This window comes from Manacus vitellinus, unplaced genomic scaffold (genome assembly GCF_001715985.3).
Source record: "Manacus vitellinus isolate BGI_N305 unplaced genomic scaffold, ASM171598v3 scaffold_17_pilon, whole genome shotgun sequence".
NCBI lineage: Eukaryota > Metazoa > Chordata > Aves > Passeriformes > Pipridae > Manacus > Manacus vitellinus.
Window position 1 is genome coordinate 12,451,689 of NW_021939256.1, and position 13,721 is coordinate 12,465,409.

The 13,721-nt window shown below is 37.1% G+C and overlaps 1 protein-coding gene across 1 annotated transcript in view; it reads right to left on the reverse strand.

Moving 5' to 3' along the window:
• The window catches only part of ABCA13 (ATP binding cassette subfamily A member 13), a 165,809-nt gene that overhangs the window by 83,091 nt on the left and 68,997 nt on the right, over positions 1-13,721 (reverse strand). Inside the window, exons 31-36 of the mRNA XM_018069995.3 lie at positions 12,003-12,189; positions 10,890-11,108; positions 8,416-8,612; positions 7,491-7,648; positions 6,861-7,091; positions 2,314-2,404 (exon numbers count right to left, since the gene is read on the reverse strand). Of these exons, the coding sequence (XP_017925484.2) occupies positions 2,314-2,404; positions 6,861-7,091; positions 7,491-7,648; positions 8,416-8,612; positions 10,890-11,108; positions 12,003-12,189 (1,083 nt within the window). The remainder of the gene's footprint in view (positions 1-2,313; positions 2,405-6,860; positions 7,092-7,490; positions 7,649-8,415; positions 8,613-10,889; positions 11,109-12,002; positions 12,190-13,721) is intronic.

A 13,721-nucleotide genomic window follows, 5' to 3' on the forward strand; every position in this document is an offset into this window, starting at 1 on the left:
ACCAAGATTAGTAGATAACTCGGAGTCAGTGTTTTCCAGGATATTACTCACCATTACATAGATTTGCCCATGATTTGGTTTCATTAAAACAGACTTTATTTAGAATGGATTCTACTTTTCAAGTGATCTAACTGTCTTTAGGACTGGTCTTATCACCTTTTCACAGTTGCCTTTTTTTTCATCAGCAAGGTTATGTTTACTGCTGCTATGAAGGAATTTAATTAATTCCAGAAAGACACAATACATAAAGACACTGTAAAATATAACTAGAAATTATCAAAGCTCTGACTTCAGTGAGATACTGTCATATTTTGCTGAAATGATGTCTCTTGTCTGTTTCTGCTATTTCATTAAGAAGAACATACATGCCTCTCGACTACATCTCCTAGTCTGGGGGACAAGAGATAATGTTTTGGTTTTTACACAATGCTGAAATCTCAAGGGCTCAGCAACAGTAAAGGATAGCTAACACCCCCACTTGTGCTCAGATCTGTGCATCTCTCAGGTCCAAATTCCTTTACAAATAAAATAGCAGCATCCTCTGATCTCCTCAATAATCCCAGCTGTTTGCTCTAGGGGGTTTTGAAAATTCATTTGACTACTTTGACAACAGAAAGTTTGACTGCCTTTGAATCTGCTTTCAAAGACAAAGTTATACAGGTCAAGCTATTGCCCATGGAGTATTCTAGTTAGTTTGACAATGACGGATACCCTTCATGACCATTTCCCAGATCCCTTATGCCTATACTTCGCAACTGTCCTTAATGATGAATGACACTCATCTGCAATGAATGACAATTTTTCAGTACTCTCATCCCCAAAGAAATGGCATTATCATCGCATTTTCTTGCTATAATTTATCAGACTGAAAAAATACAGTCTCTGATTACTGGGTTCTTTATTAATGTAATAACTTAAACAAATACCATTTTATGTGTTTTGAAATACAGACTGGAAGTATATCAAGTTCTTAGGTAGAATATACTCTGTCTTCATTACTTTAGGAACTGTAAATCTTACTTTTTAATGAAAATTCAATGAGGAGAAGACAGACTGTTTTAATTTGAAATTAGTTCAGATGTCCTAGCTGTGCCTAGAAGAAATAAACAAGCAACTGTTATAAAAGAAAGGAATATTCAAAATTATTTTGAATTTAAGTCTCATTCTCGCCACTGACAGGAGTGGCAATTTTATTTGCTTAGTGAGGTTTTGTTTAAGTTTGATGCAGTTATATCTTCACTGATTCAACAGGGACTGAAGTAGCCCAGCGAAAAGACCCTCCAAAAAAGTCATCCAGTCAAATTTGCACTTTGTGAGAAAAGGTGTCACCTTAGGCCATGATTCTTGGCAATGATTACTTATTACTGGCAGATCCAATCGAATTTATCTTAACAAATAATGCAAGCTTGGCTCAAAATTGTTATTTCTGTTACTGCAACATTGAAGGTCCACAGAACAGGATTTCTCTATGCCTGCGCCTGTGTTCTCTAGAAAGAAAACAAAAAGGACTGCATATAGAACAGAATGTGTGACATCTAACGAAAGAAAACTATAATCTAGACATTGATCTTCAAGTGGAAAGAAATATGATGAGTATAGAAGCACAAAAACCCCATGAAGGATAAGAAAATATTCAGCAGCTTGACATAAGAGAACATGAGTCTTGTGCTGAGCAATGGCATCACATTAGTGACTTATAGAAGAGTTTTTAAAGGAGAACAAACTTCCTGAGTTTTCAGAAATGTTAGCAAGGACCTCCTCCCAGGCTTGCAGGGCAGGAAAATAGAATGAAGGAATTTGTTTTAAAACAAACACATATGGGAACCTAAAATAGCATGCCACTGGAGAGGACAAATGATCTTCTGCTATACGGGAACCAGCTCTTTTTTTTTTTTTTCATTTGCACGCAGATGAACACAAATGCACCCTTCTAGTAGCTTATAGATTTTATATCTGTGGTATATCTCAGCAATGTTTATCCATTGTCAGTATGAAACAAAGAGAGTAATTAATTGCCAGGGACTGGTATGAAGCCGTAAGTTAATGCTGATGTAGTGAAGAAATACTAGTGTTCGTGTGTACAGAGAAGGGTAGGAAGATGACTGTGAAGTGATAGAGGTAAATCACAGCAGATGTATAAAAAACCTACTACCCAAGGCAGGTCACACACACAAAAATGGAACTACCATATGGTAGCAGGCAGTATTCTCCATTTGCTTGTGCATTCCTCAACTTTAGGAAAGTCGTGCATGTTTATATTTGCATTTGTGATCTTTTTAAATGCAGTTGCTTCAGAAGTAATTTTTTACTTACAGACTGATTCAATACAATTTTTATGGTCCTGGTGTGCTGCCTGTGGAATGCAGGGCATCTTCTCTGAGTCTTGCAGAAGCTTCAGAAACACCTTTCATGAAACAAGAAAAAAGTAATTTAGAATCCATTTTCTAAAAACTATTTTCCCTATATATATATATATATATATCCCAAACCATCCAGACTGTCAGAAATTCGTAGTGACTGCTTCAGCCACCCTGATGGAATACGACTATAAAATTAGTCAAGCTGGAGATCCTGGGGATAAGGGGAATGAAATAAATGCCAATAGATACAAAAGCACCTATGCAAAGAATTGCTGACCCATACGCACTATTATCTGCAAAGATTTTTCAATAGGCTGTCTGCCCTTGATTGACTTTTTATGTTCCTAATCTGTGGTATGTGTTAGAACTCAGTTACTGCAGTTTTTACGAAGGACATATCAATAGCTTCAACTCTCTTCTGATGTTCCAGCTAGAAATCTGTGGGCACAACAAGAACTCCTACCGTAGAGTTCTAATTATGATAGTACAACTAAATCTAATGTACAAAATCCTGCAGAAGTGAGAATCTACAGAACCTGGGGAAGATGTAGTGTCTAGGGACACTCAGGACATGTCCCTAGATTGTGGGCAAGTACATGGGCAATAATGTTATTGAAAGACATTTAAAGGACAATACAATCATCGGGCACAGCTAATGTGAACAAAGTCCTGTAAAACTAATACTATGGAGAGGAGTGGTCAACAATGTGTGTTTTGTAGTAAAACAATAAGCATGCATACCCCAAACTGGGTGAAGATGATACAATCCTGTTACCTAAAATCACCACGGAAAAAACTGAAATTGTTTTTTTATGAAAGCAACAACCTAAAAATCTGCACTATATTAAAATTCAATGGATTGAATCTTCCTAAGCAGGGGAACACACATCAGAAGGCAGTCATAGTTGACACTATAAAAACCCAGCAGAATTCACCAACTTTATAATCGTGAGATCTATTTAAATGGTATATATACTTTGCCAAACAGATTTGTGTTCTAGCTACTATTTCTTGCCTAATCCTATTTCACAGTTCTGTCCACTTAAAGCCCTTTGAATTGCATAGACAGACATTTCATTTTCAGTCCCTTAGCCTTGCAGAAACTTAGAACAGCTTTCAGAGTGAGCCTTATTCACACACCCCCACTTCTTGTAAGCTCAAATGAAAAACAAAATTAAACTTTTCTCATCTTAACCTGAACTGCAATTTAAATAGTGAACTAAAAATTTCATATAAAAAGAAAGAAAAGAAAAATTAACAGAAAGTACAGGTACCGTGAGCATCTCCAATTGAACAGCAAAAGCACAACCAAGTTTTTCTTTGTCTTGATGAAAGTCTTGCTTTTTCTTTCTGTTTGAGTTGAGCTGCAAGACTTAGATTATACCCACAGTGCAACTTTCAGAAATCATTAAGAAACCATTTATTTCTTCCCACAAAAGAACCTGATATCAGCTATAACAAAATACTCCTTGTTTCCAAGGAGCTCACACAATAGACAATAAAAACCAGTCAATGTGAAGTACTTTATAGCTGTTGAAAGATATTTCTTGGCTTGCTAAGGTCTGACTGTTACATAAACCATATTTTGCTTAGTCAATATAATTGCCATTTAACAGTGGTTATTGATTGTGTTTGTTACTTGCGAACTTTCAGGGCACACTTTTGGCCATTAACAACTGCAAGGCCAGAAATTTCTGGACTGACATTTCTGTATTAGACCCTGGAGGCAGATCCTGACAACCTAAAGCCACATTCTAATTTGTTGCCTTGGAGCCATTTGCTGATGGCTCTGCAGACTAGTTCTGTCAAGCAAACCAAACCAAACTGAAGCAACCGAATCACAGAATATGAATCACTGAATAGCCTGGGTTGGAAGGGACCTTAAAGACCATATAATTTCAACACCACTACCATGGACAAGCATAGCTTTCACTAGACCAGGTTGCTCAGAGCTCCATCCAGCCTAGCCTTGAACATTTCCTAGGATAGGGCATTCACAGCTTTTCTAGGCAACCCATTCCAGTGACTCATCACCCGCACAGAATAGAATTTCTTCCTAATATCCAATCTAAACCTACTCTCTTTCAGTTAGAAGACATTCCCCCTTGTTCTGTCACTATATGCTCTTGTAAAAAGTCCCTCTCCCTCTTTCTTGTAGGTTCCCTTCAGGCAGTGGAAGGCCACAGTTCAGTCACCTCAAACTCTTCTCTGCAGGCTGAACAAATCCAACTCTCTCAGCCTTTCCTCGCAGGAGAGGTGCTCCATCCCCCTAATCATCTTGGTGTGCCTCCTCTGGACTCGCTCCAACACGCTGATGTCCTTCCTGTGCTGAGGACCCCAGAGTTGGATACAGTCCCCTAGGTGGGGTCTGACCAGAGAAGAGTAGAGCGGCAGAATCCCCTCCCTCGACCTCCTGCCTATGCTGCTTTTGATGCAGCCCAAGGGTACAATTGGCTTTCTGGGCTGCAGGCACACATTGATGGATCATGTCCAGCCTCTCATCCACCAGCACGCCAAAGTCCTTCTCAGCAGGGCAGAAATATTTCAAGGAGGTATATGGCTTTCCCTGGAAAGGTTTGAGGCAAACTCTAAAGTCATTTCAAGGAAAAGAAATTAAAGTAGTACTCAGTTAACAAATTTTAACGCATCTTATTTTGTGAAGATATTCAATCATTTTGTTCTCTCCTCAAAGAAAAGCAAGAAAGCAATAACCTTTGAAATCTCCAGAGCTGCCAGAAAGTAAAACAGCATCCTCCAGACAGCTCTTAATGTGCACTTAATTTAATTATCCACCCCTCTATCCTTCTTTTGTTTCTGTTAACATTTTGGATTACAAACATTATAAAATACACAGATACAAATGGTTGGAAAAGATATCTAAAGCCTAAAATGAAGCAAATATAATACTAGTGAGATTTGAAAGTGTCAGAACTGATTCCTTTGAAATATGAATGGAAGTCCAGTTTCCCTTGGAGAGTATGATTTTTAGAGAGTGTGAGCGTCCCTTAGACTGAAAAAGAATAATGGTGACTGCATAAAAGAACAAAAAGAAAGGATAAAATAAAAATTATAACATATTTCTTCCTTTGAATTCAAGGTTCTTTTTTTCCAGATTGAATTCCTTGAATAGAATGAATAGTGCTATTATATGCCATCCATTTAGTTCCCAATGCAAAGAGGCTTTTGATAAGGGAATGGAGAATTGAGGCTGTAACAACAACTAATGAGGAGATGCAAAGATGACAGAAATCAACCCAAACTAATTCATTAAATCTTCAAGTTTAAGAGTGATACATTAATATCTAATACAACATTTAAAGCAGTTTTTAAATGTCCCCTTCACAAGACAGCTGAAAGCAAGCTCTCAACTGAGCAATAGATTGAGCACACTTGGAAGCTTCCTCATATCAATGACAATTTCATATTTACTTTATACATGTCAGTTCTGGAAGGTCCTATGTTATTGCATGGAGATGTAATCCAAAAGTATTCTCAGTATCTACATTGTCTCCAAATCTATAAAGTTTGGCAGTGAACAGCATTCTTTCTTACTGCATGTTAATCACCCTATATAAGAAAATAACAACTTTTCGATAAACTTTTGACTTTCCCCATAGAATTGTATAGCAGGAATGTATTTTACTTCATAGCATTATGTAAAATGTTTATTAAACTTGTAAACTATGAAAACTGACATTAGTCTCCTATCATCACATGAATAAGTGATTTTTTTTCTACAGATCTATAATAGAGTACTTGAACAGTGGTTGTTTAGGGAATCTTGATATTTAGAAGTTACAGATGATGGGATAAATACAGTCCAAGGGAAATAACCTCACACTGATGTCGTGATTTACACAGGGGTAAATTCAGAAGTGATAAAGATGTATAATAGAGTCTCTTCCTCTGTTCATTTGGTACACATACACACACATACATGTGTATAATATATAAGTATGTATACATGTTCATGTATACATATATGAAAGTCTTTATCTCTCAGTATACACAGAAAATATTCTTTGGATATTTCACCACAATTTGGCTAAGTCCTAAGCTATAAAACTTGTAAACCAGAAACTATTCTCAGTAATGTTTTTTCTGCCAAAGAGCCACCTGAACTGAACTGATGCTACAGGCTTAGGACAACAGTTTTTCCCATTAAATCAATGACACTTGAAATTTCCTTTAGGTTAATGCAGAAACAAACATTTAAGAGTTACACAGGTTACATCAGTCTTCAAATCAGATTCTTGAAATAAGAAATATGTCATAGTAGAGTCGGTGCTGAAATTAATAGCAAAGCAAAACTATAAAGTATAGATTTTGCTTGATTTGGGTTTTTTGTTTTTGTGTTTACTTGCTTGCTTTTTTTTTTAGAAAACATGCTTCTCACAAGAAATTGTTGTGGAATGTGAAAGATACAATCAAGAGTAGCTGGAAGCTATCACAAAATTCTCTAAGCAAGAAAATATGATTACACAGAAAAACTACAAGTACCTCTTCCAAAGTTGTGTCAGAAATGCCATAGCCAGTCACATGTAGATGCTGAAGGCTTTGATCTAAAGCTTGAAAAAGACCTTTAAAAGAGGCCTTATCTGCCCTTTCTGGAATCACATAGGTCAGCTCAGTCCCACTGTTCTCTTTCAAGAAGGCTTCTGGAATATGAGTCTGTACCAGAGATGTGACCCGAACAATATGCTTAGGATCCTGGATTTCAAACATAGAGGGCTATGAGGGGAAAAAAGATAATTGTGCATAAAAATATTACCAGAATTATTGGACTTGATAGTCGAATTCATGCAGGAAAATTTCCAATAAGGAAACTGTGTCACAACTGGGATGCAGAGACTATTTCCCATGAATGAAGAACAGGGAGACAAAACCCTTTTCAGCTAATTACTGATATTCATCATTTTCAAAGATGTTATTATGTTTATCTAAATAACAATAATAATAATAACACCCACCCAAAACAACCAAGAAAGCCAATAAAAACAGGTTTTGCTGGCTCTCTAATAATCTATATCACGTATTACTTCCCGGCAGAGACATACACCTCCCTTAGAATATGCACAGCTGTTACTTGGCAGGCACGGTTAAATTCTGTATACTACATTTTTAATATACCTTTTTTATGAGCGTTAGACTGTGTCCCTGGCCGTATGTTTCTCTAAGATAAGAGGGAGAACCACAGCACCTCAGCTGGCCACGCTGCAGAATGGCAATGTGATCACTGAGCACCTCTGCCTCATCGAGGTGGTGAGTGGTAAAGATCAGTGTGCAACCTGCATCAGAAAGATTGGTACATGTTTACAAAACCTGGTTTCTAGAGAAACACCTCTTGCTTTCACAAGGGTCTTTAACGTTAAGGGAACGTGTTTTAGGAGTTTTCAAAACAGGACACAAACAAAACCTGCAGTCAGATTTACAATTTGAGTTAGATTCAGCTCTAAACATCCTTTGCAAGCAGTATCAAGCCATTAAAAGCTCCAGTTGTTTTAAGAGCATAAGAAATTCCTTAAAACGACATAACATCAGTGTCTGTTTCAATGGATCATTCACTGTTAATTATTACAGCCAATTGAGTGCTCGCTAGCTGAAGAGTTTGCTTCCCACAATCAATTTTTGACTTTTTGGCACCTAAAAAATTAATGTGGCAGACTTACTGATGAGTCTATTTTCATTAGAAGTATATATGCACTATATACTGATATATGCAAAATGGAAGTGCATCTATATACAGATATATGCAAGATGGGAAATGGAAACCAGAAAGCAATTTTGAGAAGCTGGAGAGAGGGGAAAAACTTCAGGACAGGTCTTAGAACTAGGTTCGATCTTCTTTTAGATTGGGCATCTTTCTGTGTGATAAATAATTCTTGTAATCTCATTTGGCTACCTTAAAGTTTTCAAATTCAATTAAGTGTTTCCTCAGAAATTAATGTATTTAATTTCTGATAATATTTCGGCTATATTTTGGCTATCCAGTTTAAATTGAGACAAAATTCCAGAAAGGAAAATAGGAAGCAAATTATGTGCATAAACTTTGTACCAGCTTTGTACTTCAGAAGAACATCCCAGATACCACGGCGAGAACATGGATCTACTCCACTGGTGGGCTCATCTAGAACAACTGTCTTTGAGTTTCCAATAAAGGAGATGGCAATTGACAGTCTCCTTTTCATTCCCCCAGAAAGAGCTCCAACAGGTTTGTACTGATGTTGGGATAAATTCACATCTTCCAGAGCTCTGAAATAGAAGTATAGAAATGGGACTAATTTTGAGAAAGTTTTTTCTGGTCACATCATGTCCAGTTAGAGAAGAATTACTGAAAAGTCACTGTAAATGGAAAGCAATAAAATTACTATGTCTGATTGATTATACACTTCGGTGTCAAAAACAAATAGGAAAACAAATATCTCTTCACCTACAAAGCATAAATGCTCATCATCATCTGATGCAAAAATTCTGGATAAGTATTTTGTAAGACAAGAACCAACAATTTTTAAATTAAGGTCAATAAAGTAAGTACCAATTTGTCCAAAAACTTTAGCAAACTCCAGATTATAGCCCCTTTAAATGACAGTAAAGACTGTTAGTTTCATAACTCAAGCAGCACTTCAGATTTTGCAACTACATGAAGAACCGTAGAGAATGCCTGAGTTTTTAGGAAATGTGTAGTTATTTGAGGTAAGTAAGGTAACACTGCAGCTTTTTTTCTTTTTCTCTAAGAAGATACGTTTCTGTGAAATAAACAGATTAGTGATCCCTAGGTAGATAAAACTACCTAATCTAACCTAATCTAATTCCTCTGTTAAGAACTGGGAGATACCTTACAAGATGTTGGGAATTCAGCCCTTGCCCTCTGATGATGATCTGGCATCTGTGTGGAAATATTCTAAATAAAGGCAGCACTATAACACCATTAATTTGTCGTTCATCACTCTGAACATCTAGTCACTGACCTAAGAGCTTTCAGCTGCTATCAGCCTGGCAAACAAGACATAAAAGGCTCAACAGTGCTGAACTAATCTCCTGAATCATTTGAGCGAATATGCAGTCTGTAAGCCATGCCATTTACCCTTCGAGATTTTCTCATCTTTAAGACAACAGGTTTCTATAATTGTTCTACAGATATATATCAAGGAAAATTAATCTCTTTAGAAGCCTGCTTCTTTTGCTAATAAAAGGAGAATTTTGTTTCATTCTTTTGTCGCTTTTCTAGTTTCTCTGAAGTCTTTTAAAGCACTTGTTGCCTTTAAAAATAATGCAATTTTTCTTAGTAGCAAGGCCTGCAGAGTCCTGAGTGTTCTTATGTGCCGCTAGTATGACAGACTGCTGCTGAAATTACAATTCAGCAGTCTAAGTACCAAAAAATACAGAATATTATTTTGCATAAATTTTAAACCAAGTACTGGGTTTGGTTTTTCTCTGTTATTCTAAAGAATTGTTTCTATTTTTTCTAGAGAGAATGTAGTGTCCCACATCAGAGTTTGTCCAGATCAAAATTTTAAAATAACAGGTTTTTATGATAGCTACCAAAAAGGAAAGCTACTCTGCCACAAATGCCTCTGCACATGCCTAATTGTACACTTAAGGAGTCCCATCAGCTAGGCGTTTATTTGCATTGAAGCATGGAAGCTTCACAGCACTTCACAGAGCCTATCATGAATTAGAAGGTAAAAAAGAAAGTATCTGCACTGCCACACTGTTAGAAAAGCTCCATTTCATTCCTGAGGTAGAGAAAATGCAGTTTGCTACTAGTGAACAAGATCTCAGCTTGTACAGTTTACAAGTAGTTTAATATACATGATGCAAAAATAAGATTTAGTCCTATATCAAAGAAGTATTAGCACAAAAACACTAGCAAACATTTTCAACCTGAGAAGTGACAAATCCTCTGAGGTAATGCAAGAGCTCTGATTCGGTTTTTCTATTGGATTGTTTGGTTTTAAACCTCTTGATTTACTAAAAACATTTCAAGGCTGGATTTGGCAATGGAAAACATGGCCTATTTAGAAAGATTGTAATGAAGACTGCCTTTGCCTACCTTTTCTTGTTTTCTAACCTTCCTTCCACTGCAGGTGAGGGAATACAGGATAATAAATATATAAATCCAGTGTTGATTTATGTAAAAATTTGGGGCAAGCACAGCAGTTTACTTTCTACCCTCCTCTCCAGCAAGGGGGGAGGCAAGGCAGACAGTATGAGGCAGGAACCACTGCAGCTGCTACAATCCTAACCATTCACTCCAGTCAAAACATCATTATTTGATGGTCCTGTATACCAGATTTTTAAACATTGACAGTTCCACTACAAATATATTCAAGTAAGGGTTAGACACTAGGAAATATACTTTCAAGGCATGACTTCAGAACACGAAATGTGATTAAAACTTCACAAATCCCTGAGGTTTCCATTAGCTTTTGCTCATAATTTTTGCATTTGCACTTTTTTATTTGAGTGGTTTGCAATAGCCATTACTGATTTACTTGGCATATTTCAACAAATGAAAGAAAAACTTACCCACTGACTTGCTCATTCAACTGTTCTTTCGTCCATCCGGGTGCCTTCACTGATCCGTAAAGCAGTAGATGCTCTCGCACCGTAAGTGTGTTAAACAGCACATCATACTGTGGGCAAACACCCAGCTCTGTCCTGATGGCAGCCAAATCAGTACGTATGTCCTTTCCATCAATCATAATGGTACCAGAGCTCGGTGGATACAGACCGGTTAACAGTGATCTAAGAAAAAAAAATTATTCCTCAAGACAATATGCAATGACTGTATTACATAGCTCATTACTTGGATTTCCTGAGGCACATCCTACCATCCTTAGAGCAACACCAACTCAGTTGAGTACAGTTATAGAAACATCACTAATGTTTTGGGTTTCAATTTTATTGTTTTGGTTTTGGGGGTTTTTGGGGAGGGAGGTTTTTTGGGGGTTTTTTTTGGTTGGTTGGTTGGTTTTTTCTTTATTTTGTTTTTTATTGTCTCAACAGTCCTTCATTTCCCTTCTTCCAGAACAAAATCCATTTTTTTCCCAAACAAAAATAACAGGTGATTGTTTCTCTTTTCACAAGGGTATTCTGTGAAGAGTACTTCTCAATTAGGCCCCACACTGCATGGCTAGTTTGACGAAAGCTGATCATAGCTAACATAAATGTAGAAATATAGACTTCTTACTTGAGACATTTTTAAAGGTCATTTTCATTTCATTATTTTCATTTCTGGTCAACTGCCAAGAAAAAAAGAAGTCCCTTACAGCCTCTAGGGGCAAAGCACAAAACCCCATAAAACTCTGCACTCTCTATGTGATGAGTACATATAGAATGCCAGAAAAGAATACTCCCCCAAGGTGTGCTCAACTCCACAGCTAGACATTCCCAGCTCCTACTTAAGCTGCTCCTGAACTATTACATTATGGTTTAAGTGACACAGAAGACCCAGTTCTCTACTCATTACATTGCCTGTGTCATAGATACACAGTCTTCACTTTCCATGTGCTTTGGGGAGTTTATCAAATATTTATTTGGGGTGGGGGAAAGGCATAGCAAAGAATTCACGACATTTTGAAGTGAAAAAGTGTAGCAGAGATCAGAGGGAAGAGTAATACCATTAAATGTCAGACTTACATAACTGTTGTCTTGCCAGCTCCATTAGGTCCCAAGAGCGCTGTTATCTGCCCTCTGTGGAAAGTGAGGCTGAGATCTTTAACAGCCGCCTTCTGGCCATCCATGTGCTCTTTGGTGAGAGACAGCAGCACAACACCAATGGTGGCTCCTTCAGTGCAAGGGCCTTTCCAATTTTGAGGTGCTGGTTCTGTGTGGGAAAGGGCAGCAAAACAAGCAGGGTTGCTGAATCTAAACATATGTGCGTGTGTACAAAGGGAATAACAAACTAATTTAGCCCTGTTGCCATTTACCAAAGCCTGGAACAGATGTTCAGATGGTCTGAACTGACACAAGCTCCACTGAAATCAAAGATACAAGGCCAGTTAATATCTGCTAAGAATTTGGCCTATTTGTAGTTATGCCAAGTTATATCTCCATAAGGTCATAAAACAGTGGCTATATTTTATTTCTAGCAGAGAAAAAACTACTTATAATAACATTATTTGAATAATTGTTTTATGCCCCTAAGTATGAGTAAATTCTAACTGTGTGAGCTGCTTCATATATGCTGTTCAGTTTCAGGCAAACAACATCGACATACCATTCACAGGCATAGCCAGTTAATCTTCTCAATTCTCCTCAGTCGACAAAGCAAAGCAGATCTCTGGGAAGTGATTCAGAGCAGCAGCCTAGCCTAAACATGATTCAAGGTGCTCAAAGCAAGTAGATATCCAGCAGTTTTCTGACTGTGTTAACCAATTGAGGAAACTGAGATGACCATAAGACTCTAATAAAGTTACTTTCCCTTCTATGTCAGGAGGAAGGGTTTCCAAACAGAGGCACAGTCAATCAGCAGCCCCAGAAATACATAATTAGCATGTATTATCGACTCATTGCAACTAAGAAATCTGTTAGTGGAATTTATTTTTTTTCTTTTTAAAAAAGGCAAGCCAAAGTAGAATATCCAAAAAAAGAAACTGCTACGGATGAGAATTATGAGAAGAGGGAATTATCCTTTTCAATACATATGAAATATACATTTACATAAAATATTTATTGTTTATATTTACATTGTATTTAATACTTTTAAATAAATAAAATGTAAACATTGCAATAACAGAGAATTATGCTTTATATAAGAACCAAATTACATAAATCAAATTATAAATAAAAAATTATATAATTTTTTCAACTATAGGTTTGTTTATGTTGTAAATGAAAAAGCTGTTTTGCTCTTTTCACAATCAATTTTAAGCTTCTGGCAAAAGTTCTTTCTAAACTTGAGGTCACCTTCAAGAAAGGCACTACCAGCTATTGTGACATTTCTGAGGTCTTCCTACCCACGAACCTCTCCCAGTTACCTTCTCTGTCTTTCAGTCTGCAGACTAAAACCATCAACAAACATTCTTTATGCCCTTTCCACTGTTTCCTAAATTTGCATCCTGGATCTTAACAAAAAAACATTGAAGTGCAGTGAGCCTCAGGCAACGTATCTTAGGTAAGACTCAGAGGAAGGGCTTCAAGTTACTTGCAACCACTAAACTGATCACCTTAGAACTTCTCCAAAGAAGAGTTCCAAGCAGATACTCAGCACCCAGGTCTCTGCCAGCCCTGCTCTAGTTGTATTTCCAACCGGTAGGACTTACATGCCAGCCATTCCCTGACACACCTCTGATTTCCTAAGTGTTCTCCACCCCCATGGAACCACCCCTTACCCGGGTTGTACAGAACAAGTGCAGA